The 24,103-nt window shown below is 33.0% G+C and overlaps 1 protein-coding gene across 1 annotated transcript; it reads right to left on the reverse strand.

Annotated features, from left to right (window-relative positions):
- Window positions 1-13,153: 13,153 nt before the first annotated feature.
- Window positions 13,154-23,449, reverse strand: LOC106795829 (uncharacterized). Its single transcript, XM_014766751.2, has 11 exons — window positions 23,237-23,449; window positions 21,880-22,267; window positions 19,870-20,113; window positions 19,072-19,714; window positions 18,724-18,962; window positions 18,499-18,550; window positions 17,664-17,755; window positions 17,325-17,360; window positions 16,582-16,668; window positions 16,215-16,282; window positions 13,154-13,502 (listed from the first exon to the last, which is right to left on the reverse strand). The coding sequence occupies exons 1-5, from the start codon at window positions 23,447-23,449 to the stop codon at window positions 18,882-18,884; spliced, it is 1,569 nt and encodes a 522-aa protein (XP_014622237.1). The 3' UTR covers window positions 13,154-13,502; window positions 16,215-16,282; window positions 16,582-16,668; window positions 17,325-17,360; window positions 17,664-17,755; window positions 18,499-18,550; window positions 18,724-18,881.
- Window positions 23,450-24,103: the final 654 nt, after the last annotated feature.

The following is a 24,103-nucleotide window of genomic DNA, read 5'->3' on the forward strand; positions in this document are numbered from 1 at the left end:
CCTATCTAGTTTCCACCCTTGACTCATTAATTGATTTACCTTTCTCATATAAGTCAAGATAGGTTGATGTTGCCATTGGATCGGATGCTTCTTTGCACTTTTCCATGTCAAATTTCATAATTAGTCATGTACAATATTTGGTTTGACATAAGAAGGTTCCATGTTCCATTTGCTTGACTAGAAGTCCAAGGAAGAAGTTCAACTCTCCTATCATAGACATTTCAAATTCTTTCTGCATACAACTGGAAAATTCCTTACACAAGGTTTCATTAGTAGCACCAAAAATAATATTATCAACATATATTTGCACAACTAACAACTCATTTTTTACCCTCTTGATAAACAATTTTTTGCCAACTTGACCTCTTACAAAAGATTGCTCAATTAGGAAATTAGTAGCACCAAGATCTAGATGTTTATTTCAAACCATATAAAGCCTTTTTCAGCTTATAAACATGATTAGGATGTTCGTAGTCCACGAATCATGGAGGCTGGTCTACATATACCTCTTCTTCAATGTATTCATTGAGAAAGACACTCTTCACATCCATTTGGAATAATCTAAAATCCACAATACATGCAAAAGCAAGTAGCAGCCTAATGGCTTCTAACCTTGCAACAGGTGCATGGGTTTCATCATAGTCAATGCCTTCCTCTTAGTTGTACCCTTTTGCAACCAATCTGGCTATGTTTCTTACTATGATTCTTGATTCGTCAAGTTTGTTTCAAAACACCCATTTGGTTCGAATTGACTTCTGAGAGGCAGGTTTAGGGACTAAGTCCCACACGTCATTCCTTTTGAACTGATTTAGCTTTTCATGCATAGCCATCAACCAGTGTTCATCGTACAAGGCTTCCTCTATGTTTCTTGGTTCAAACTAAGAAACAAAAGTCATGTTATTGCATAAAATCCTTAGTCTAGAGCGAGTATAAACTCCCTTTGATATTTGTCCAATAATGTTGTCTAAGGAGAGATATTTTTGAGTTCTCCATTCTCTAGAGAGGTCTTTAGGAGGTGTGGTAGTGATTTCTTTGCTTTGTTCAAGTTCTTCACCATTGGTTTCATCTTCAAGAGCAGAATCCTTATCCTGAAAACCCGCATCTTCATCTTCCAAAGATTTTTCATGAACAATAGAATTAGTTTTGTCACACACAACATGAACAGATTCTTCTATACATGAATTTATCCTATTAAACACTCTATATGTTTTGATTTGCAATGAGTAACCAAGAAAAATATCCTCATCGACTTTTGCATCAAATTTGCCAAGAGATTCTTTACCATTGTTTAAAACAAAACAATTACAACCAAAGACCTTAAGTGAGATATATTTGGTTTTCTTCCTTTGTAAAGTTCATAAGGGGTTTTCTTTAGAATAGGTCTTATAAGTATCTTGTTTAAAGTATAGCAAATAGTGCTCACAGCATCAGCCCAAAAGTACTTTGGTAACTTTGTTTCACTTAGAAAAGTTCCAGTTTCTTCTTCAAGGAAACTATTTTTCCTCTCCACAATACCATTTTGTTGAGGTGTTCTTGGGGCGAAAAAGTTATGGTGAATTCCATTTACTTCACAAAACTTTTCAAAAGAATCATTTTGAAATTTACCTCCATGATCACTTTTAATTGAAACAATGTTAAGACCTTTTTCATTTTGAATAACCTTGGAAAGTTTGCGAAAAGCATCAAAAGCTTCATTTTTCATTTTCAAAAACAAAGTCCAAGTGAAACTTGAATAATCATCTACAATTACTAATTCATAGTAGTTGCCATCCAAATTCATAGTTCTTGAAGGACCAAATAAGTCTATGTGAAGTAGTTCAAGGGGTTTTGAATTAGAAACAATGTTTTTACTTTGAAAAGAATTTTTAACTTGTTTCCCTTTTTGACATGCTTCACACAATTTGTTTTTCTGAAACTTGAGTTTTGGAATACCAATTACTAAGTCCTTTTTAACTAGATGATTGAGATAATGCATGTTTATATGTGTAGCCCTACGATGTCATAACCAAGAATCATCAATCTTACTTACCAAACAGCTAAGTTTATGAAATAATGCATGTTCAATATTCAACATGTAGATATTACCTATCCTTTTGCCTATGTGAACAACCTCACTAGAAATAGCTTCACAAGTGAGACAACAATTCTTGTTTAATTCAATTTTGAAGCCTTTGTCACTTAGTTAACTAATGCTCAAGAGACTGTGCTTTACTCCATTAACATATAGGACATTTTTTATTTGTCTTGTACTGATTTCCAATGTTTCCTTCTCCCATAATTTTTCCCTTATTATTGTCTCAAAAAGTGACATATACTCCTTCCTTTGACACAAAGTCAGTAAGTTTGGACTTGCCACCCATCATGTGCCTAAGCAGCCACTATCCAAGTACCATAATGAGTCTCTTGCTTTTAGGCACACCAACAAGACAAAATCAATTAGAGATAGGTGGTACCCAATTGAGGTTGGGTCCAATGGGATTAATTTCCACAAGTAAATCTTTAGGAATCAAGACACATTTTCCTTTAGGAACGTCAAATCTCCTAATATAGCATTTATAAGATGTGTGTCCTCTTTTCATGCAATAATGACAAGTCTTTGCATTTGGCTTAGAATGCACTATGTTCTTCTTTTTAGAGACTTTGTTTAGTTTCACCTTTTTGAAGGATGCAAACTTGGTTTTCTTAGAAAAGGTAGTTTGCTTGTTATATCCCAAACCAGTCTTATCGGTAGTATGCTTTTGCACACTGAGCAAGTGACTAAGATAACTCTTTCCTTTGTTCAATTTTATAAAAAGATCCTTAAGATAGGAAAGCTTAGTTTTCAATTTCATACGTTCCACATAGTGTACTTTTTGAACTTTTCAAACTCAGTTTTCAAAGATTTGTAATCATCCATATTAAGAGAAGTACAAGCACAAACATAACTAGTGGCTTTATAGCTTGAAACAAGTTTTTCATTTTTCTTGTCTCAATTTATCCAGCTCACTTTGTGTTGAAGCCAATTTAGTAATATGCAATTTTAGATCACTTCTCAGCTTTTTGTTTAATTCAACAAGCCTTCGCGCTTCTTTATGCATTTCATTAAATGCTTCCAAAACTTCTTCAAATTCATAATTTACCTATATTTCTTCAATGGGTGAAGAGTCATCCATTGAATATGCCCTTAAGCATACATTTGCAACATCTTCACTAGAAGAGTCAGAGGATGTAGATGCATTATCTTCCCAAGCTATATAGGTATTTTTCAGTTTTTTGTTATTCTTTCTTTTTGGCAAGTTGTTTTCTAAGGTAGATAGGACATTCAAATTTGATGTGACCTTGCTTTCCATATTCAAAGCATGTGAAGGTGTTGTTGTTGCTTTCTATCTTCTTTGAAGGTTTAGAGAATTTTCTGTCTTCAGATCTTTTGAGAAATTTTCCAAACTTCTTCACCATCAAGCTAAAATTCTCTTCATCTTCATCATCACTGAAACTTTCTTTGTGATCTTCCTTTGTAGAATTAACTTTGAGTACAATTCCTTTTCTTTTCTTTTCTTTTCTTTTATGTTTCTTCTACAAGAGATTAGTGAATCAACTCATGTTCATATGTAAGCAATTTACCGAAGAGAGCTTCCATCGACATTGATGCTAAGTCCTTGAATTCCTTGATCATTGTGATCTTTGGTTCCCAAGTTCTTGTAAGACAATTGAGGATTTTGATGTTCAACTCATCATCTTCAAACGTTTTTCGAAGACCAAGAAGGTGATTCACAATATGGGTGAATCTTGTTTGAAGTTTTGAAATGGTTTCTCCATTCTTCATTCGGAAAGCTTCAAATTTGAATACAAGAGTGTGCCTTCATGAGTGACTTCAAGCATTTTTCATATATCCTTTGCACTTTTGCACCTTGCAGTGCGAAAGAATTCATCAGAAGATAAACCAGAAGTTAAAATATTCTTAGCTTTTTGACCATCTTGCACTTTTCTTTTCTCATCATCTTTCATCCCATCCCATTCTTTAGGTACCAATTCACCATTTACTTCTTTAGTTGGTATAAATGGACCTTTAACAATAGCATTCCATGCACCAGGATCAATTGACTGAATAAAGATTTCCATTCACTTTTGCCAAAAAGAAAAATACTCCCCCTCAAACAATGGAGGTCGATTTTGAGATGCACCCTCTTTGAAAGTGATTTGTTTAGAGCCCATTTTAGAAAAATTGTGATCCTGAGTAGCTTACAAGATGTAGCTGTGATACCAATTGAAAAAGATGATGGAACTCACAAAACAAGAGGGGGGTGAATTGGTTTCTAAATCAAATCAGACTTTAAAAATTGAAGTTAAAAAAAAAACTTCTTTTCCAAAGATCGTATCACAAACTTTTGATAAATCAATATTTAATCAATCACCCCTAACACAAAATCTTTTGTTAAAATTCTTTCTTAAAAATATATTTTCTTTAACCTTCAATAAATTGATCAATACTAGAATAAGAAAGAAAGATAAGATCAAGAAAAAATGTACACCAATTTTTATATTGGTTCACTTTTTATTTCTAGAGAAGCTAATCTAGTTATCTAATCCAACCCGAATTAGATTTTCACTATGCATATAAAATTCTAACAAGCAATCACAATCAATCTCAGTTCGTATCCTAGAAAAGGAGGCTAAGGCACCCAACCCTGGGGTCCTTTTTGAATAAGAGCCTAAGAGAAACCTACCATTAGCCCAAACAAGAAAAACCTATTCTAGCATGCCTTCAAACATTGATGCATATACTAACAATGTGTAAACCACACGAAAATTAGAGTCAAAGAAAGACAAAACCTGATCAATCATACGCAAGAACCTTGCTTGAGTGAATGAGTGTCTTCTTGAACTCAAGAGAAATTCACAACTCACTTTCCACAATGAGATCTTCATAAACGAAGTTTAGAAGTTGCGAGTCACACTATTTCTAAGCACATTATCTTCTCTCTTCATTTCACTTATTTCAACTCGCACTTTTTTTCACCACACTTAGAAGTGAGAACACAAGGTGGTTTTTTGTAGAGAAAATAATTATAACCATTTGTAATCGATTAAATATATAATGTAATCAATTATTTCAAAGAAGTAATCGATTATAGTATCATTTCAATCGATTAAAGTGTTCTTCCCAAACCTGGAAAACTTTCAAGAACAATGTAATCAATTAGATTCTTGATGTAATTGATTAAAGTGTTCTTGACCACTTATTGGAACACTTTTAAGGGAGAAGTAATCGATTATGATCACTTGGAAATGGATTAAAGCAGAGACTCCTAAAAAATCAATCATTGTCTCAACTGAATTGTGTAATTGATTACAATTAGCTTGTAATTGATTAAACCGATACGAAAAACTTCTCTGCAAGCTAAAAACACTTGTATAATCGATTATGGTTAGCTTGTAATCGATTAAAACAAAGTTTTGTGCACTGAAGAAATTAGAAACTTTCTTCTTACTCCTACATGATGATGCATGATGCACATGAAAAGATAGAGACTAAGATGCAACACACAATTCAACAATCAATACAAATGTCATTCAAGTAAGGTAGGCATGTAAAAGACAAAACTTCTTCAAGCTTTTTTAAGCTTCAAGGCTTAGTCTTCATGTTGCTCCCCCTATCTCTAATAGTTTATTGACATCCATAAAACTATAACTCTCTGGTTCTAGTTTGTAGTGTATGATAGCACCATTGGGACTAGAACCTGAACCAATTAATTGAACAAATTATAAATCAAATGAGGAATTGAACTGAAGCCTAAGAAGATAAGTAAAAATACGTAATGGAACTAATGGTAAACTTAAGTACCATGAAGTAATAATAGCAACATATTTTCATAGCAATGAGACAACAAAGACATATGTAGAGACTTCTACCACTTACTGTGTCAATGGTAGTATCTAGGAAACCAGCTTGTTTTGAGAGAAACTCAAGAAGTTTATCTGAAACTTCTACCGCTGGTATACATTTTGTTTTCCTGCCAAACCTTGGCAAATGGCAATTTAGTGCAATGCCCTCGTTTGACAGTTTTCAAAACTAGTGCAGTTATGTGTTTCTTTTGTCCACAAAATAAATTATTAATTATCTATAAATAAAGGTACGTTGATTTTTTTTAACAATATTTAATCTAGTTAAGGTCCACTAAATCAGCAAAGTGCAAAATGATGAGGTTGATAAAGCAAGGTGTTCGTTTAAAGCAATGACAAATGTGGGATCGAGAGGTAGTTGCAAAAACACTTATACTTGAGTTTAAACATGTTCATACTTGATTCTTTTGGGCCTAGTCTATTTATTAGGTCTCAATATGGGTGAGTTACCATTTGGTTAATTAGTCAAACATGTCTATGAGGTAAACTCATACCAGTGTACTAATTAAAGGTCTCTACTCTCTAAAATGAAAATATTCTGAAATTTGTAGCATTCATGACTTGATCAGAAAGGAACTAAAAATTGCATACTTGAAGAATTAAGATGCATATTCAAATAAAATAAACAATACATAAAAATAAACCATCACTACTAGAACTTCCATGAGACAACAAAGACATGTGTAGAGACTCCTAGCCTTCTGCTCAATGCACCCCTTGTAGAAGTCCAAAATCACATTCTGCTCCTCCTCGCAGCACACGACCGAAGACGACACAGTGGACAAGTACAATGCCAGCTTCACCCTCTTCAATTGCTCACCGTTCATTATTTCCCCGCCACAAAAATTACATAAACCAAAATTAAAAGGAAAAAAAAAGAAACAAATCTAGATTCCACTTGGGTTTCATAGCATCCAGCTCAGCTTGGTTTTTGTCGGCGTTGAATCTATTCTTCTACGAATGAAAGAACAAAAATTGATTAATTAAAGAACCTAAAAGAGATGTGAAAGTGAATGCTAGGGAATTAGGGTTTTGAAGAATTACCGTTGGAGTGAAAAAATTTTGTGCACGAATGAAGCGTTGACCAGATGAGGCTCGAAACCAAAAACAAATAGGCCCGATAAGACCCACCCACGGACCCCGCTTCCCTCCCTGAGAGTGGATCCAACCTGAGTGGCATCCATGTTGAACCTCTCTTTGGCGACAGAGACAACAAGGGCGACACTTATGATGACCATAAGGTAGACCTCGAGGGCGGAGGCAAGGGTGAGTAGGAGGAGCTTGGCAGTAAGGGAAGGGGCAAGGAAGGCGAGGAAGTGTGGGAGTGGGGAGAAGGCGAAGATGGTGGTGGTGAGGAAGGGGGAGTTGCTAGAGGCGGAGTGAGCAAACGAGACAGAACAACACAAGGTTGATGGTGTGAGTGAGTGAGGTGAGACTACGCGACACATAAAAAATTAAACCCTAATTCAAAAATGGTTCTCGCGGAATCGTCTTTGAAATGTTGACAATAATTACAAAATTGCCACCATGTTCAAAACGAAGATGGTTTTGGAACAATCGTCATTGAGCCTGCGTCGTAAAAGACTCCATTATTAGTAGTGTCTCAAAAGAGGTCGGGATGTTTTGAAGAAATTTAGTATCTTTGTCAATGGCCCTGCAAAAGAGGAAACAATCATCACTAAATAATAAATGTGAGAGGATTAGGGCTCTTCTGCATACTTTGATACCATGAATGTCTCCCTATCCTTGTGCTTTCTTCAAGAGCATTGTGATACCCTCCATACATATAACAAAGAGATAAGGAGATAATGGATCTCTTTGTCTAAGACCTCTTCTAGGGAGAATATGACCAATTGTGTCACCATTAATCATAACATTAAAATCAACTGTCTCTATGCATAATCTTATCCAGCTTATCCACTTGGTATCAAAACCCATTTTCAACAATAAAGCAAATAAATATTCCCATTCAACTTTATCAAACACCTTGCTTATGTCAATCTTTAGAGAAAATTCACCAACCTTATTTTTTGCCTTGCACTTCATTGGTGGATAGTTTCTATAGCAATGAGTACATTATCTAGGATGGACCGTCCTTCCACAACTGTTGATTGCTCACTAGAAATGCATTTAGGGAGTAGAGTTTTGAATCTATTTGCAAGGACTTTTGATATAATCTTATACAAAACATTGCATAAAGATATAGGTCATTCAAATTGATAATATTAAACTATATTATGATTAAAAGTTATAATATATTCAAATTGTTGTAAAAAAACATTCAAATTAAGGTAATTAATAAAATTATGATTTGAACATTCGAACAATCAATTAAATCATTACATATTGATTTTGTTTTTATAGTTAATATTATGGCGATTCTCTAAAAAAAAAAAAGATTATGGTGACACAAATATATACGTTTTGATTCAAATCAACCAAAATATAATGCGAATATATATGATTCAAATTTAAAGCGAAATCAAATTTAAAAATTTCACATCCTTTGAATTTTATTAAAAAAAAACTATTTGATCAAGTCAACTATAAGTATCAATGTATGCTTTACAGTTTTTTATTTCATTGTTTCTTTTGAATTTTTCAATTGCTAACATATTTTTTATTTCTTTTATTCAGTATTAATAGAGAGACAAATACAAATAAAAAAAACACAAATTCATCAATCTTTTTACTCTTTGCCTAAGGTAAGGTTCTATTCCTTTTAATTTCTTTTGAATTTTTCAATTGCTAACATATTTTTTATTTCTTTTATTCAGTATTAATAGAGAGACAAATACAAATAAAAAAACACAAATTCATCAATCGTTTTACTCTTTGCCTAAGGTAAGGTTCTATTCCTTTAAATTTCATTTGAATGCTTTTTACATGTTTTTTCTTCTTCTAATATTTGGTGTTAAAGAATTTGTTCAGTGATATTGTTTTGCAATTTTTTCACATTCAACTATTGAAATAACACAAAAGTTTAAAATAGAGATTGTACATAAGGTATGGTAAGTTCTACTATATTATTAAAACAAAATTCAGTCTCTTTTATATTTCACGTATATATAATTTTTTTACAAGGGATATTTTTCTTTACCTTTCTTCCAATAGTGCCAGAACTGTCTTGAAAGACAACAATCGTTTTACAAATAACTCGTTGCACATGAGAGGCCTTGATTCTATTAGAAATTAAATTCATAAATAAAGAATTAAAATATCATTAGAAAATCAAATAAAAACAAGTAAATGTGAATTTACAAAAAAAATTGATCTTAATGTCAATATCTCTTAAATCTAAATATATTTTATAGATATAATTTACATAATAGAAGCTATCTTTAGAGTGTAAAAAAGAACAAAAATAAGTAATAAATAAAATTAATTAGATTAAAAAAATACTTTAAATCAGCTCATACCTCAAGAAGCTCTACCATTTTGACAGAACTCGCCAATTTCCAAGTCTTTATAAACCGTATCTTATTTTTATCTTCCCAAACATTCAAGGATAACTCTGTAATTTCATACTCTACAATCAAGGTTCATTTAAATATTGAATATAAATAGTTAACAAAAAGTTATGCATATATCTTAATTAAATATCACGTTCTATTTTGTCAGACAATAACAAAAAAAGTATAATAAAAAGTTATTATCAATAACAATTAATAAAGATAATTATCTCATTTTTTGTATACATTTATAATTTCTAATTTATTTTTCAACTATTTTTAAAAATAACTCACAATCACAATAACTTTTCAAGATGACAGTTATTACAACTATATCTAACTAAAAAAATAAAAAAAGGCAATTCAGGCACGAAATGCTTTATTTTCAACTAGTTTTTTATTATGTTAATGTCACTTGTTACAATATTTTAATGAAAAAATTAGGTTTAAATATATTTTCAGTCCTTTCAATTGGGTGTTTTTAGCTTTTTGTCCTTTGTAAAATTATTTTTTATTTTTAATTCTTACAAATTATATTTATTTTATTTTAGTCCTTAAAATACTTTAGATAACACTTTAAATAATGAAAAAAATATTTGAAGTTTCATAAGAATAAAAAATAAAACTATAATTTGTAAGGATTAAAAAAATAATAATAATTTTGTGAAAGGACTAAAACTAAAAATGTGTTAAATTACAAAAATTAAAAAGATATTTAAGTTAAAAAATTATCATTTTCTATAAAAATAGAAAATACATTTTCAACTCTTAAAAACGAGCTAGATTCACAAGTAGAACGAGCAAACATTGCTGTTGATCTCATCTCAACCCGCTATATATGAACATAATTTTGGGCAGATTATGTGATTACTTTTACTATATAAGTATAAGCATGCTAAATATTGAGGGCAGATAACTTGACTACTTCGCAGAAAAGAAGCATTTGATAGGGGATAAATTTTTATTTTTTTGAAAATTCTAATTTAGGAAACATAGTTTTTCATGTTTGATAGGTATTTTTAAAAAATATTTCTGAGAAATTATAATTCTTAAGAATTATTTTTAATTCATTTTCTCATGAGTGGCATGGTCCTTTATCCCCTATCGTCGACAAGGTGTATCGCATGATTGGCAAGACACAAAGTTACAGGTTCTCCTTTATCCAGTGGGAGGGTATAGAGTAGCCAATAGTTTTGCGTAACTCGGCCTACAAATGTCTGAGTCATGGAAGGTTTTTAGTGCCTGATTTTGTATCTGGTCCCTTTTTATGGGTGACTTAAGTTGTATGTTGTCTCCTATACCAATTAATTAATGTGGGCGGTTTGTCTATGATGATTCACCAAAAAAAATATATATATATATATTCATCTTTTCATGAAAATATTCCTTTGAATGACATAAAATCTTATTTTCTTGAGTTTAATTTTTGTATTACAGTAAAAATATCATATTATCCTTAATTAAATTATTTAATGTGATAAAAATATTACATAATTTTTTAATTTTTCAGACTTATCTAAAGATTTGTAATGATGAATCAAATAAATCTTATTCATTCTTAAAATATATAATTCTCATGTTGTGACTTTTGGGTAGAAAAAAAATATTTCCTAACAAACATCTATAAAGGCAGAAAGTTTTGGTCAAAAGCTTATGAAGAACAAATACTATAAAAAAAAAAAAATCGAACTGTGTTTGATAACCGAAGTTTCAAAACAAAATTGACACCAACCTCATGAAATAACATTGGTACGCGCCTACTGGCTACGGGAAAGTAATCTACTCAGCAACATCTTTTTCTTCTTTGGGCATTCTGTATCCACCAACAACGCAGCCATGGTCTCGCTCAAACGGTTCCAAGGATCACTTGCTCGAATGGTTTGGACTGATCAGCCTTCAACTTGTTGACTTCACTTTCAAACAATGGCTCGACAGGGACTGTGGAGTCTATGCAGCGCAGTTTGCCAACATACAAATGAATAACATGAACACTTGAGCAAAATTTAAAAGATATACACAGATAATTATGACATAAGTCAAGACTTTACAACTTGCATTTGCCAACCAAAGTACCAAAGCATTATTGATTCAAGAATATCATAAAAAATCATCTTTACAATGTTTTAAATAGAGGGCAAGTTAATTGCTTTGTGACATGAAAGTCCCAAGTTCAAATCCTAAAAACATCCTCTTCATTCAAGGGTAAGGCTGCACAGGGTCAACCATTTTAATACTATCACACAAGCCCATAAAATCTTGGTCAATGATCAATTTGGTCCTTTATCATTTGTTTTAGTTGGATCTTTTATCTTTTAGAAATTTCATTTTGATCTTTTATCTTTTAAAATTGATTCAAAATGATCTTTTTGTCCATCTCTTGACACCATCATCGCAAATACGTGACTCACCACCACAAACCTAGATCTCCAAATCACCACCGTTGCGCCACCATTGCACCACCACAAGTCACCACAAACTGAGATTTGCAACCACCACCCATATCCAGATTTGCGAACATGTGGCCCAACACCCAAACCCAGATCTACGAAGAACACATAACCCACCACCACAAAATCACGCTTTCCAACACCGATCATGGTGCTCTCACTCACATGCATGACCTTAGTGTCGCAACTTGTAGCCACCGTTGAGTTAGAGTTGCATTGTGATTGCAATTGATTAGGGATTTAGGGTTATGTTTGTTATTGATTTGGACAGGATAGAGTTAGGATTGCAATTTTTAGGGTTTTAATTGCCTTTTCTTGTTTTGAATTTTGGGTTGTGGCTCTTGATGATGGTGGAGGGGAGAAGAAAAACCAGATGAAGGGTTTTTTATTAAAAAAAATTATAACATATAACCTAGCGACTATAAATCATAGTTTTAAAAACCGGTCCGATGACTGACTCGGTCATGACGCTGGGTCATTGGATCAGTGGTCGAATCAGTGGGTCACTAGTTGACCCACATGACCCGATCTGTAATAAAAAAATATAAAATTTTGATGTCTGTCTTAAAATATTCAAAAATAACATCACAAATTAATATAATTTCGTAACATAGATAATTAGATACCAAAATGTTATAAAAAAATATCATTGTCCAAGTTCAAACAAACAAGTAACAAAGATCACAAACATAAATAAATAGCTAAATAAGTTCAAGTTCAACATATGTTCCTATGGCTCAATATCTAATATAATATCTAATTGTATTCATTACTGCCCAATATTTTTGTGTTGGGATAGGTTCTCCAATCAGCTCACATTTTTCTAGTACAACATCTAGTTCAACAATGATAATTACCCTGCTCACAACAAATTAGACAAATCAAAACATCAACTAACCCCTCATATCACCACAACAAAAGCGACATTCAAAGACGATTATAAAGTACATTCAAAAATGGTTGTGGAACCGTCTTTGAAGCCAACGACGTTGAAAGTGTTAATGAACGACGATGGTTATGTAAAAACCGTCTTAAAAAAGGTACTTTTCTAAAGTACATTCAAAGACGGTTGTGGAACCGTCTTTAAAGTCAACGACGTTGAAAGTGTTAATGAACGACGACGGTTATGTAAAAAATCATCTTAGAATGTAGCTCTTCTAAAACGGTTTTTAGCTAAGAACCGTCTTAGAATATGACTCTTCTAAGATGGTTTTTAGCTAAAACTCATCTTAGAATGTGGCTCTTCTAAGACTTCTTAGAATTTTTTTTTTATAATTTTCTTTATTTTTTTATTTTTTTGTCATACCATCTAGTTACTGCTAGAGTTGTAGCATCTCTTTCTCTTCCAATATCCCAGCCTTCTCAAGGTTTTCAACATATTCAATTAAATGATTTAATACTGCATATGTTGCTTGCCTTGTTTTTACAACACACAAAACATGAGAATTTGACATTGATGGTATAAAATAAAGAAAATTTGAGAAAAATAGTTCATTTTAACACCATAACCACAAAAATGCCGCACAACAAACTGATTGAGATAAAAGACCACTCAATTTGACACTAACAAGCTTAATTCAAGTAGAATCCATTAAAACAAAAATGTAAAACATTAGAGGTCACATTTAACTATATGTAACATTAACATCTTCTAGGAACTTTCGTGCTTGTTCGCCTTCCACAACACTTTCATTGATGACAGCAGAAGCAATATCACTATCTCCTACATAATTAAATGTAAAGAAAATTAATAGAAATAATCCTAAATATAATAAATAAAATGTTATCTGACAAACACAATGATTTAAAAGGAAGACAATAATTAGAAAATAGTGTCATGTGAGGAAGCTCCAAACCACTGATATGTGGAAAATATAGCATAAATTTTAAAAACTTGACATAAAAAAATACACCATGAGCTAGGAAGCCTTGAACCACTGATATGTGGAAAATATAAAGTATCCATGTACATATTGCATCAAATCCAGCACATTTAAATGCATATTCATTATCCAAGAAGTATCAAACTATGTAATTTATATTTTAATTTTCACAGCTTCTGATACATCTCTAGTATGGCTAAAATTGGCATAATATGGCTTGGATAATCCAATCGACATGCTATATGGCATAGGCTGATGGAATACCTAAGAGGAACTCAAACCAGATGGTTTATTTCAACTCTAGAGAATGGCAACCAGTGCAAAACAGTGAGAAAGTGAAACATATTACAACTCTGCAAGGATTTAACAGAATTAACAAAAGAAAGGAGAAAACATTCTACCGAATGCACACCCCTAAAACCAATAGATTAAAACCACAAAAAAAATTGTAAATATGTATAAAAGTATGAAACAAAAGAAGGATACTACCTTGCAACTGGTCTCAAAAGGTTCTAACTGTGGGAACAGCCTCTCCACTCATGAGGGCAAGGTTGCATACATCTAACTCTGTCCAAACTACACAATGGTGGGAACCATGTGTTTGCATTTATCCTTACCATATAGCTCTAGTTCATAAGATCTTTTACATTGTTTTGTATTTGTTGAGGTCATCTGAACCAAGTGTTTGCATCTATCCTTACCATATGGGCTTAGTTCCTAAGAGCTTTTACATTGTTTTGTGAGAAGGTTATCTGAACCACGTGTTTGCAAATATCCTTACCATATGGGCATAGTTCATAAGAGCTTTTACATTGTTTTGTATTTGTTGAGAAGGTTATCTTTTCCTTTGTATTTGTTTGAATTCCTTTCTTCTCTATTAATTTGTTTTATCACTAAAACCAATGATAAACCTTTATCTAATAGCTTTAGAGCATAAGAGAATTGTCATTGACATAGTATCACAGATTCTATGAATATGGTGAGAAGTTGAATCCTTGTACCCCATTCTTCTAAATAAAGTTGAATTTTAACACAAGATAGGGTAGGCATATATACCATCCATGCTTCAAGCACGAGTGGCCTTTAAGAAAAGGGTGTGTTACATATAAGAAAATCATGAGCCTTCACATAACAAAATATTTTGGAAGAGTTGGTGTTAGGGTCCAGAGAAAGATACAGAAGCATGGATATAGAGTACAAAGAATTGAGAAGAAAGATTGGTGCTACGACTGACAATGATATTAAAAAAAATAAGTTAACAGAACTAGTAAGGACAAAAAACACAATGGAAAAGAGGTAAAGTAAAAAGAAATAAAGGTTGAAAAGTGGGATTAATATTATTAAGATAAAGAGAAATAGACAAACTAATGAGATAGGCTCATACCTATGAAGTCATGTAATTGTTGTCAAGCAATTATGTGAGCTCGAAGAAATGCAACACAAATATAACATGCATATTCCAACCTTTCCACGGTGAAATACGTAACTAACTGAAACTAGAAGCTAGCCACACATGTGTTTGCCCTTAGTTTGTTTAGTTTAATTCTCAAGATGTTCATGAATAAGGAACACAACCGATGTAAAGTGACTTTCTCAAGATGTTCATGAATAAGGAACACAACTGAACCTAGTAGCTAGCCACACATGTGTTTACCCTTAGTTTGTTTAGTTTAACTTTCTTCCGTGTCTTTTTCCCTTCATTGTTTTGTTTGTGTAGTCTTGTTGTGCTTTTATTGTGAGTTAGTAAGGCATGCTGACTACCTCATGTAAGGTAGTCATGCCTTGTTCTACTAAAAAAATTATGAGAAATGTGTGATCAGTTGAAAGTGTTTGGATAAATATGCTAAATTTGCAGGCCAATACTAAGTGTCATTTATATATGGAATACTAACAATTCTTGTTGATTAGCTAGTGTGGTTTGAACTTTGAATTTAAGGTTAAAGATGAACATGAAAAAAGTGAGTTAATGTTGAGAGATTTGAGTAATTGATACGAGGTTTTAAGTTCAAATTACACAAATTATTGGGAATACCAAATTAACAAGATATTCCTAATAAATGATTTTGATGAACATTCATAAGATATTCTTTGTAAACTATGAGAACTTTTCATGTAAATCAAACACTTTTGGTCGAATTCTTAGGAATCACAACCAAAGAATAAAAAATTGTGAGCTAGTAAACTCATATGAGAATGCTATGATATGGTAAGCATGCCAAAGAATGTGACTGGGTTTTGCTGCTTTTACGTACTAGGCAATATAGTATACTATTTAAACTTTAAATGAGATCATTAGATGCATACTATGGTCAATGGATAATCATAGAGTGACAAACAATTGAACAGAAACAAGTTTTCAATCTCAATAAAATAATAACCAAGCTTTATTCACTAGCGGTATAGCCCAGGCATATTGTAGCTCTATTAAAAAACAACTAATAAAACCATTTATTATAGTTTTTTTAAATGATTTTTCTATAAAACAAATTTTCACCCGCATGAAAATTGTGTTGCTTATGTAACATAATTTCGATCCCCAATGATGCTCTTACTTGGTGGCTTAAGTGATTATATTACTCAATGAGTTGGCTTCCTCTTTGGCAGTTTTCACTAAATCCTCCTGCAACTCATTACCATAAAATCAGTTTAGTGAAACACAAGGTTAATTATAAAATATGAGGATAAAATTAAGATGCAATTCCTTTGATGTTTTTACTTTTATTCTTTAATTACAATTAGACTTTCCCTTTAGTAACTTATGTTGAGTTTTAGTGTAAATCCTAATGTAAATGATCAAAATCAGACTTTATTGTGATTAAAGACTACACAAAAATGTACTTAGAACATTACATCCAAATTTTGTCCAAAATATGATAGTTGTGATAAACTAGAAATGGAAAACGTAATAACAAAAATTACATGTTCACTTATCAATCTTGGGGTAGCTCTCTTGCTAGTCTCCTGCATGGCTCCAGCCAATAAAATTTCATCCAATATAAAATATGCCTGCCAAAATCAAGCTCGATTTTAACCACAGATTAAGATAAACACTGAATAGTAAATAGTAGTTTTCTTTTCATCCATTAAATCATTAGCATTCTTATATATGACTTTCAAATTTATATTTATTAAATTTTATAGTGCAGTAAAGGCATCCGAAAGGTCCCCTTAAAAACCGGTTCATAAGGGGGTGACCTACCCAGCTATATAAGCACTTATCAAGTTTGTTAAACATCCGATGTGGGACTATTCTCAACACGCCCCCTCGAGCCAGGGCTCGTCACCACAAAGCGAGGGCTGGCGGCACCCACCGGGCAGAATATGGCTCTGATATCATATTAAATTTTATAGTGCAGCAAAGACATCTGAAAGGTCCCCTTAAAAACCGGTTCATAAGGGGGTGGCCTACCCAGTTATATAAGCACTTATCAAGTTTGTTAAACATCCGATGTGGGACTATTCTCAACAATATTAAAAATAAGAAAATATGATTGATCACAAAGAAGACTACAACCAACTTGCAAGGATCCTAGTCTTATTTACCGTATAAACTATATAATGTAGCATGATATTAGATTATCTGATTTTTTTGAGGGGGTATCCAATATTGTTGAATTGTGTGCACTATTAGAAAGAATACAGTTTGAGATAAAATGAATTACCTTATGAAAATTAAAGATTAAATCCAGCTCACAAACCTGGCAAGATAAGTAAGAGAAACATATTCAGGTTCTGAAGTATGTGTGCAAATTATTAATAACTTTAGAATTCAACAATTTACGATACTAATACTGCCAAAATAATGATCCAATGTCTCAACATAGTGATGAATAATGGCCAAGGTCTCCAATTCATTGTCTTCGTGATAATTGCAAATACAAAAGTATTGGCTAGCATATCTAAACAATAACCAAAATGAAGAGTCTTAAAATTATCATAGTTTAGTGTATTTTGCAAGCCATGCAGCTGAGGGAACTATGAAGGGATCAATCTTGAACCACCTTTTATAAACAACTTTGAATCCCCTCCACTCCACAAAATTGCACATCTTAGGGGCTCGAGAGATAATTACCCTGATTAACTCACGAATTACCTTCCAAAAAATAAAGACAAAAATCATAAATAGAATTACAAAAAAAAAAAACTTAAGCAATGTTGTATACCCAAAAGACATCAACAAGAAAAATTCATTTCATATGACAACTAATCGCTATAAGAATATGATCCAGTGCATATATTTAACAGAACATGCATAAACATATAAAGTGAAAATACATAACTGCTCCATAAACTACCATATGGCAGTCATTAAAAGTTAAAACTGAGTTCCATTACAGTTATTAAAATTAAGTCCTATTTTCCTAGAGTAAACTTTCTAAATAGTGCATACCAATGGGCCTAGTTTGTTTGAGTGCTTATCAATTATATTTCCATAACATGTAAGTTATTGGTCATATTATTAAATAAGTTACCAAACATGGAGATGTCAAAGTAAGTAAGTAACAATAGCTAAAAGCACCTAAAACAATCCAAAACAAGAAAGGAGACCATTTTATGTATATTGAGCAAGTTGTGTTAATATGATGCCACATGACTATACAAAGAGGCTATCTTAATACACCAAACAACACTGAAATTTCAAAATGTAGTGACTCAACGATAACAGAAAAGACCATTAACTTAATTGCCAATCTCCTTCAATATTTGCATATTTCTCAGCATGTTCCAGACCAGATAGTGTCCTCTGTTTATTATTCATACCTAATTCATTGAAGCATAAATAAATGAGATAATTATTAATTTAGAGAAAGTTGGTGATGTTTGTAGTGACCATACCAATACTTTTTAGGTTTGTTTCATGCTTTGCTGTGGAACTGAAGTTCTTGTCCTGTGCAAGATAAAAACAAACACTCTATTAGTAGAAACATTACTATAAGACAGAGTTACAGTGATCAACAATAAAATGATACTAAAAGTTATTATTCATAGAAATTATTAAAAATACCCCATTGATTTCCTTATTCTTTCTACTTAATTGTCTCTCAACCTTTCCTTACTCACCAAAAGCACTCCTTGTCAAGAAATACTATTTTCTGCTGAGTCCAGAATTCATTTACAGGCTTATGCTGATTTTGATTGTGCAACTTGTCCTGATACTTGGAAATCTATAATTGGTTTTTGTGTCTTCAATTGGTACCATTCTCTTTGTTCATGTCTCTTTACTCATCACCAAGTGTCTTGAATGCAGCAGGCTCAGGAGAATTTTTCTTCATTGCGTCTAGTGATTCTTCTCTCTTGAGCTGCAATAGTTAATCCAAATTATCACCTTTAATGCAAAAAAACCCCTAGCTAGCTAGCCAACAGCCATGGATTATTTATAAACCTGGAAACCATTCATTAATTAATTACCTTCTTTAATGGAGTACGGAGGCAATTGGGTTTCTCTTCAAATTTTGGAGTTTGATATTGCGCTTGTGATGAAGCAAAAACACTTGCTCTTAGGTCATTAAGCGCTTCGGTTGAAGAATTCCATAAATAAGTAGTGTTGTTGGAAAAGCGCAATCCACTAAGTTGTTGCTTTGGCATTGAGGGTTTGAGAAGGGAAGAGACTTTGGACCAAGTTGGTGACAATTCATTGGAACATGTCCCATAGGACATGGAGGGGTTGGTGAAAAGTGAGTTCTGCGGTTGTGGTTGATGCTCATATAATATTTGTATCAATGTTGAAAGGCAACCATAGGAGGTTGAAAAAACTAGGAAATTACCACTAGATAATGATCCATTTGTGCTTGTAACAACAGAATTTAGACTCTGCTGATCCAAGGAAAATTCTTGGTTCATTGGCTTGAAAGCATCAATGGTGGAAACTTGCACGCCACCACCACTAGATGAGAAATTGTTTGGACTCCAATCCTTTTGAATTTGTGAATCATTGGAAGAACCACCACCAACTACGTTTGTTTCTTTTTGAAGCACAGAATCAAAATTGCTCCCTATGCAGAGAAAGAAGTTCACAAAAGATAAGGATATGCTTGATATGATAATGAAGTTCCTTTTACAAAAGAAACAATATAATGAGAAAAAGCTAAAGAAAAAACAACTTTTTCTTCCTTGGTGGAAGAAAGCTTTGGACCATACAAATAACAACACCATATATTTGTTTTGATATAGATATAGAATTATAGATATCCTATTCTGAAAACTTACAATAAAGATTGACTCCAATTCGGTGAAGTTGAAGATGACATGCCAAAACCCATCATTTGTAAGATGGAATCGATCAAGATGCTGCCAATTCCACTCTGGTGTGGCTTCTCGGCATAAAGAAAACTCATAGAAGTATCAGAAGAAACCAAGTTAATATTAGTCTCCTCAACACAAGACCTTGTTCCCTTCAAATCCACGAAATCAGTAATACTTTGCCAAGTGTTGTAGTTTCCTGCATCAGCTACTGCCACAGAACAAGTTGATGGCATAAGAGGAAACACACTTCTTGTTGGATTAATAATATTCCACTAACTTTCACCATAAATAGCAGCTTGAAACTTCTCAGCCATGGCAAGCAATACTTCTTGATGCTAGCTATATGTTTTAACTGCAAAATCTGTGTTTCCTTATGAATTTCCTGATTTGTTAGTATCTTTGAGCTCTTGTTAAGAGTGATGGGCCCTTTAGTAATCCTCGTGGGTCGAGAGTTGTGGGTTGGACTGCTATCAACAAGACATTATTTAAATCATCTCTGAACAGATTCATCACCTAACAATTCCTTTTACATGCAAAATAACTCTTTTTTTTTCTTTTCCATTTCCTTTCGTGTGGATATATCAGTCTTAATAAATTGAGAACACTACAAGAGATTTTTAATAACAAACCTCTGGCCCTCCTCCTTGTACCTCTGGTCCCTTTGGGTTGAACCCACTGTTCCTTGGGCCCAATTAAGGCACTATACAATGATCCACTAGTCTGCAAAAGACAGCAAATGTCATTGCCCCAGTTTATATTCAAGATCAATATATGGAGTAATTACAATTGTGAACAAATGTGTCAAATCTTAAAAATGAGGGTCAACCCAATTCATCTTACTCAAATTGGTGGTTTAAGTTGGTAGTTTCCTAATTCATAATATTGAATTGACTTGCCAAACTATGTGACATTCATATACCAATTGCTATAAGAATAATTAACTTTATCTTTGACAAGATCATAAGCACAAAATTTTTAGGGCATGCAAAGCACTTCTCCCTACCTTCAACACAAAATTATCTCAATATAAGAAAAAATTAATAGCACATAACACGATCTATGTTAATTTAGAACTGTCATTCTATTCCTAGGAATCTGAAGCAACTTCTTTTAAACATGACCTCATAATCTTCACAAGCATCCAAACATAGTTGCATTCCCTGCATGTGGGAAGCTAAAATGTCACTAAAGTACGTTCCATCTCTATTTATTATATTATAATATGTCAATACAATGACCAATTTGGAACATTAGATGTTAAGACATTATATATTTACATTGCACCAACACCTCTATATAAATTGGAAATAGCCTTAACTCGATTTCAATATTAACTTCGATCAAATAAGTACCGATAATAAGTAGGCACGAAAAAGGAGATACAAATATTTAGATGATCAATTAACAATACAAATATGTAAACCTCAAAGCAGAAAACCTCAGATGAAACGATTAAATGTTGTTTCTTGAAATCAGTAAAATCAAAAGGCATCCACACGACCACACCTACAAAGCCTAGACACTTGATACGATAAAGATGTGACACATAGGAAACTCTTAAAAAATCAAAATTTGATCTGGCCTAAATATGCTACAATGAATATGTACATGCACCCACACACATTTTACATAAATGTACAACATATGTAATGAGACATTGATTATTTCTCATTAATATATATAACCATGAATGATGATTAGTGAATAAGATACAATAATGGTCAGAGAAGTGGGTGTAAACAGATGCTATGTGCAAGGCTCAAGGACTTTCAAGATTAATGATATTGTGATGCATGATTGGAAGTATATAAGCAATATCCAACATCCAAATGTGAGAAACCAACGAGCCCTAGCCCATTCCCATTTTACTGTGACAGTGCTATGGGCAAAATGGTAATAGAAGCTTTGGGATAACACTACAACACAATCATTTCAATTGAAAATATCAAAGTGCCATCATATCTCAAACCATACCTGAGTATGTATCCCAAAAGTTGGAGTGCTCATGACCCATGGCTTGAGGCTTGAGGCTTGAGGCTTGAGGCTTGGTGAGCAATTTAGGGATGTGAGAGGTTACGATGTCCCAGGCGGCTTCATCAACTGGTTTTCCACAGTCAATAACTTTGAGTTTTGCTAGTTCAAGCTTTTTTCTTGGTGATCTGTGAGGGAGGGAGAATAATGGAAATAAGGAAAATGGAAAAAGAAAAGAGCAAAAATAGAATAAAATTGGAATAAGAGGACCCTTGGCAGCGATGGTGTGGATGTAGCAAGCCAGAACGGAGCCAGAAGCGAAGACCCAATTGGTGCCCTTGTTGCGGGAGAGGGTAGCTTTGGCGACAGCGACGACGAGGTCGAAGTCTTCCTTAGTAGGATGCGAGGTTTATGCACGACAATGATGTGGAACCAAACTAAAACATAAAGGAAAGGAGAAGGCATTGCGAGCGAGAGCAGAGGCGGAGCCTAGAGCAGCGCTAAAGTGGTTGCTTGAGAACCCTAGAGGGAGAGTGGAAAAGGAAGTCGTGAGAGAGTAGAGGGAGAAATTATTAAAAATAGTGCAAAATATTCTAAGACGGGTTTGTAAAAACCGTCTTAGAATGATAGTTTTCTAAGACGTTTTTGCAAAACCGTCATAAACCTATTGCATTTATTTTCAAAAAATGTCATTGTGTTCTTTTTAAGTTGATTTTTGAACAACCGACGTAAAATCAATGTTGTAAAAAATGTTTTTTTTTAGTAGTGTATGAAAAGAAATTCAGCTTATAATCACAAGCAAATTTGTCTTCAACTGAGCAAAACAACACTCAACTAGTTCACAATAATAAAAACCAACAAAAGCACAGGCGAAATAACTTTCTCCTTTTATGAAACCCTACAACCATCACAAAAATAGCCACTCATGTTCCAAAAATCTTTTTCTTGGCGCATTTAAATTCACAAGTCTTAAAAAACATAAACAAAATATAAAGAATACAAGTTAAAAAAATGACTATTATCTCTAACCTTTAACATCAAAGGCATCAACAACAATATATATCAATATCCACACTAAAATGAAACAGTCATATCACATCAATGTAGATTATAAAATATAAAAAACCAATCCAAAGTTCCAAACCAATTTTTAAAAAATGATCCGAGACCACAGTTTCACCTGCAACTCAACCGCAATTGTGGCCACTTCTAAATTAATTTAACTCAACAAAAAATGCAATTGCGACCACAAAAAACGATCAACAATGAATGAAAAGATCAATTTAACTCAAAATCAGACACACACAAAAACTAAAACAAACAAAATGAAAAAGAAAAAAATAAATTTAGTTGAACTTACTTGCAGCTTGGACAATGTTGCAGAAGAATTGAGTGAGTCTAACAAGGTGGTGGCAGCACAATGCCACAACGAGAGGAAGGAAGGAGATGTTGGTCGTTGGCGAGTGGCAACATAGAAGGTGAGGCTGTGAGAGATCAAGAGAGGGACTGTGAGCAGGAGGAAGGAAGGAGACAACGAGTGGTGGTGTAGAAGGTGGCAGTAGCACGGCGTCATGACGAGAGGAAGGAAGGGGAGGTTAGCGAGCGGAGTGGCGACGTAGAGTGAAACTGCGAGAGGAAGAAGGATAGTTCAATAGGGTTTCTAAAGTTAAAATGGCTTCAAATTGAAATGACGTTGTTTCAACTATAACCAAAAAAAAAAGGATAAGTGACTCGGTCCAAGTCGATGAGTCACCGGTTTGACCGCAAACCTGACTGGGTCACTCCGGGTCGAAAGCACACTCGATTGAACATAAGACCTAACCTGGTCTAGCCACCAGGTCGCGGTTTGATCGGTTGAATTGGCCGGATCGGTTTAAGTCTTAAAACTTTGCTATAAACAATCACTTTTATAAAATCATACTTATTTTATTATATTTTTAATTTTAAAAATTGTCACTATTGACACATTTAAACATCCAAAAATTGAAATTTGACGGCTTTAGTTACAATTGGATGAAAATGACTTAATTATTGTGTTTTTAATAATTAAAAGATTTGATTAAATTTTTTAAGAATTAATGGATTTGATTAAACTTTAATTATAATTAAGGGGTTAAATGTATAATTAAGCCGCCAAAAGAACTAAAATTCACTTAGTAGTTATTTTAAATGTTTTTTTTTCTTTCTAATTGGCCGATTAATTTTTATTTTTAATAAAAAAAATTAT

Source organism: Glycine max, chromosome 14 (assembly GCF_000004515.6).
Source record: "Glycine max cultivar Williams 82 chromosome 14, Glycine_max_v4.0, whole genome shotgun sequence".
NCBI lineage: Eukaryota > Viridiplantae > Streptophyta > Magnoliopsida > Fabales > Fabaceae > Glycine > Glycine max.

Coding starts and splice junctions, on each gene's coding strand:
- LOC106795829 (XM_014766751.2), bottom strand. CDS start 23,449: ATGACGCCGTGCTACTGCCACCTTCTACACCACCACTCGTTGTCTCCT. Junction 20,114..21,879: donor CTTTTGGGATACATACTCAG/GTATGGTTTGAG, acceptor GTTCTGTGGCAG/TAGCTGATGCAGGAAACTAC. Junction 18,963..19,071: donor TCCGTACTCCATTAAAGAAG/GTAATTAATTAA, acceptor TAACTATTGCAG/CTCAAGAGAGAAGAATCACT.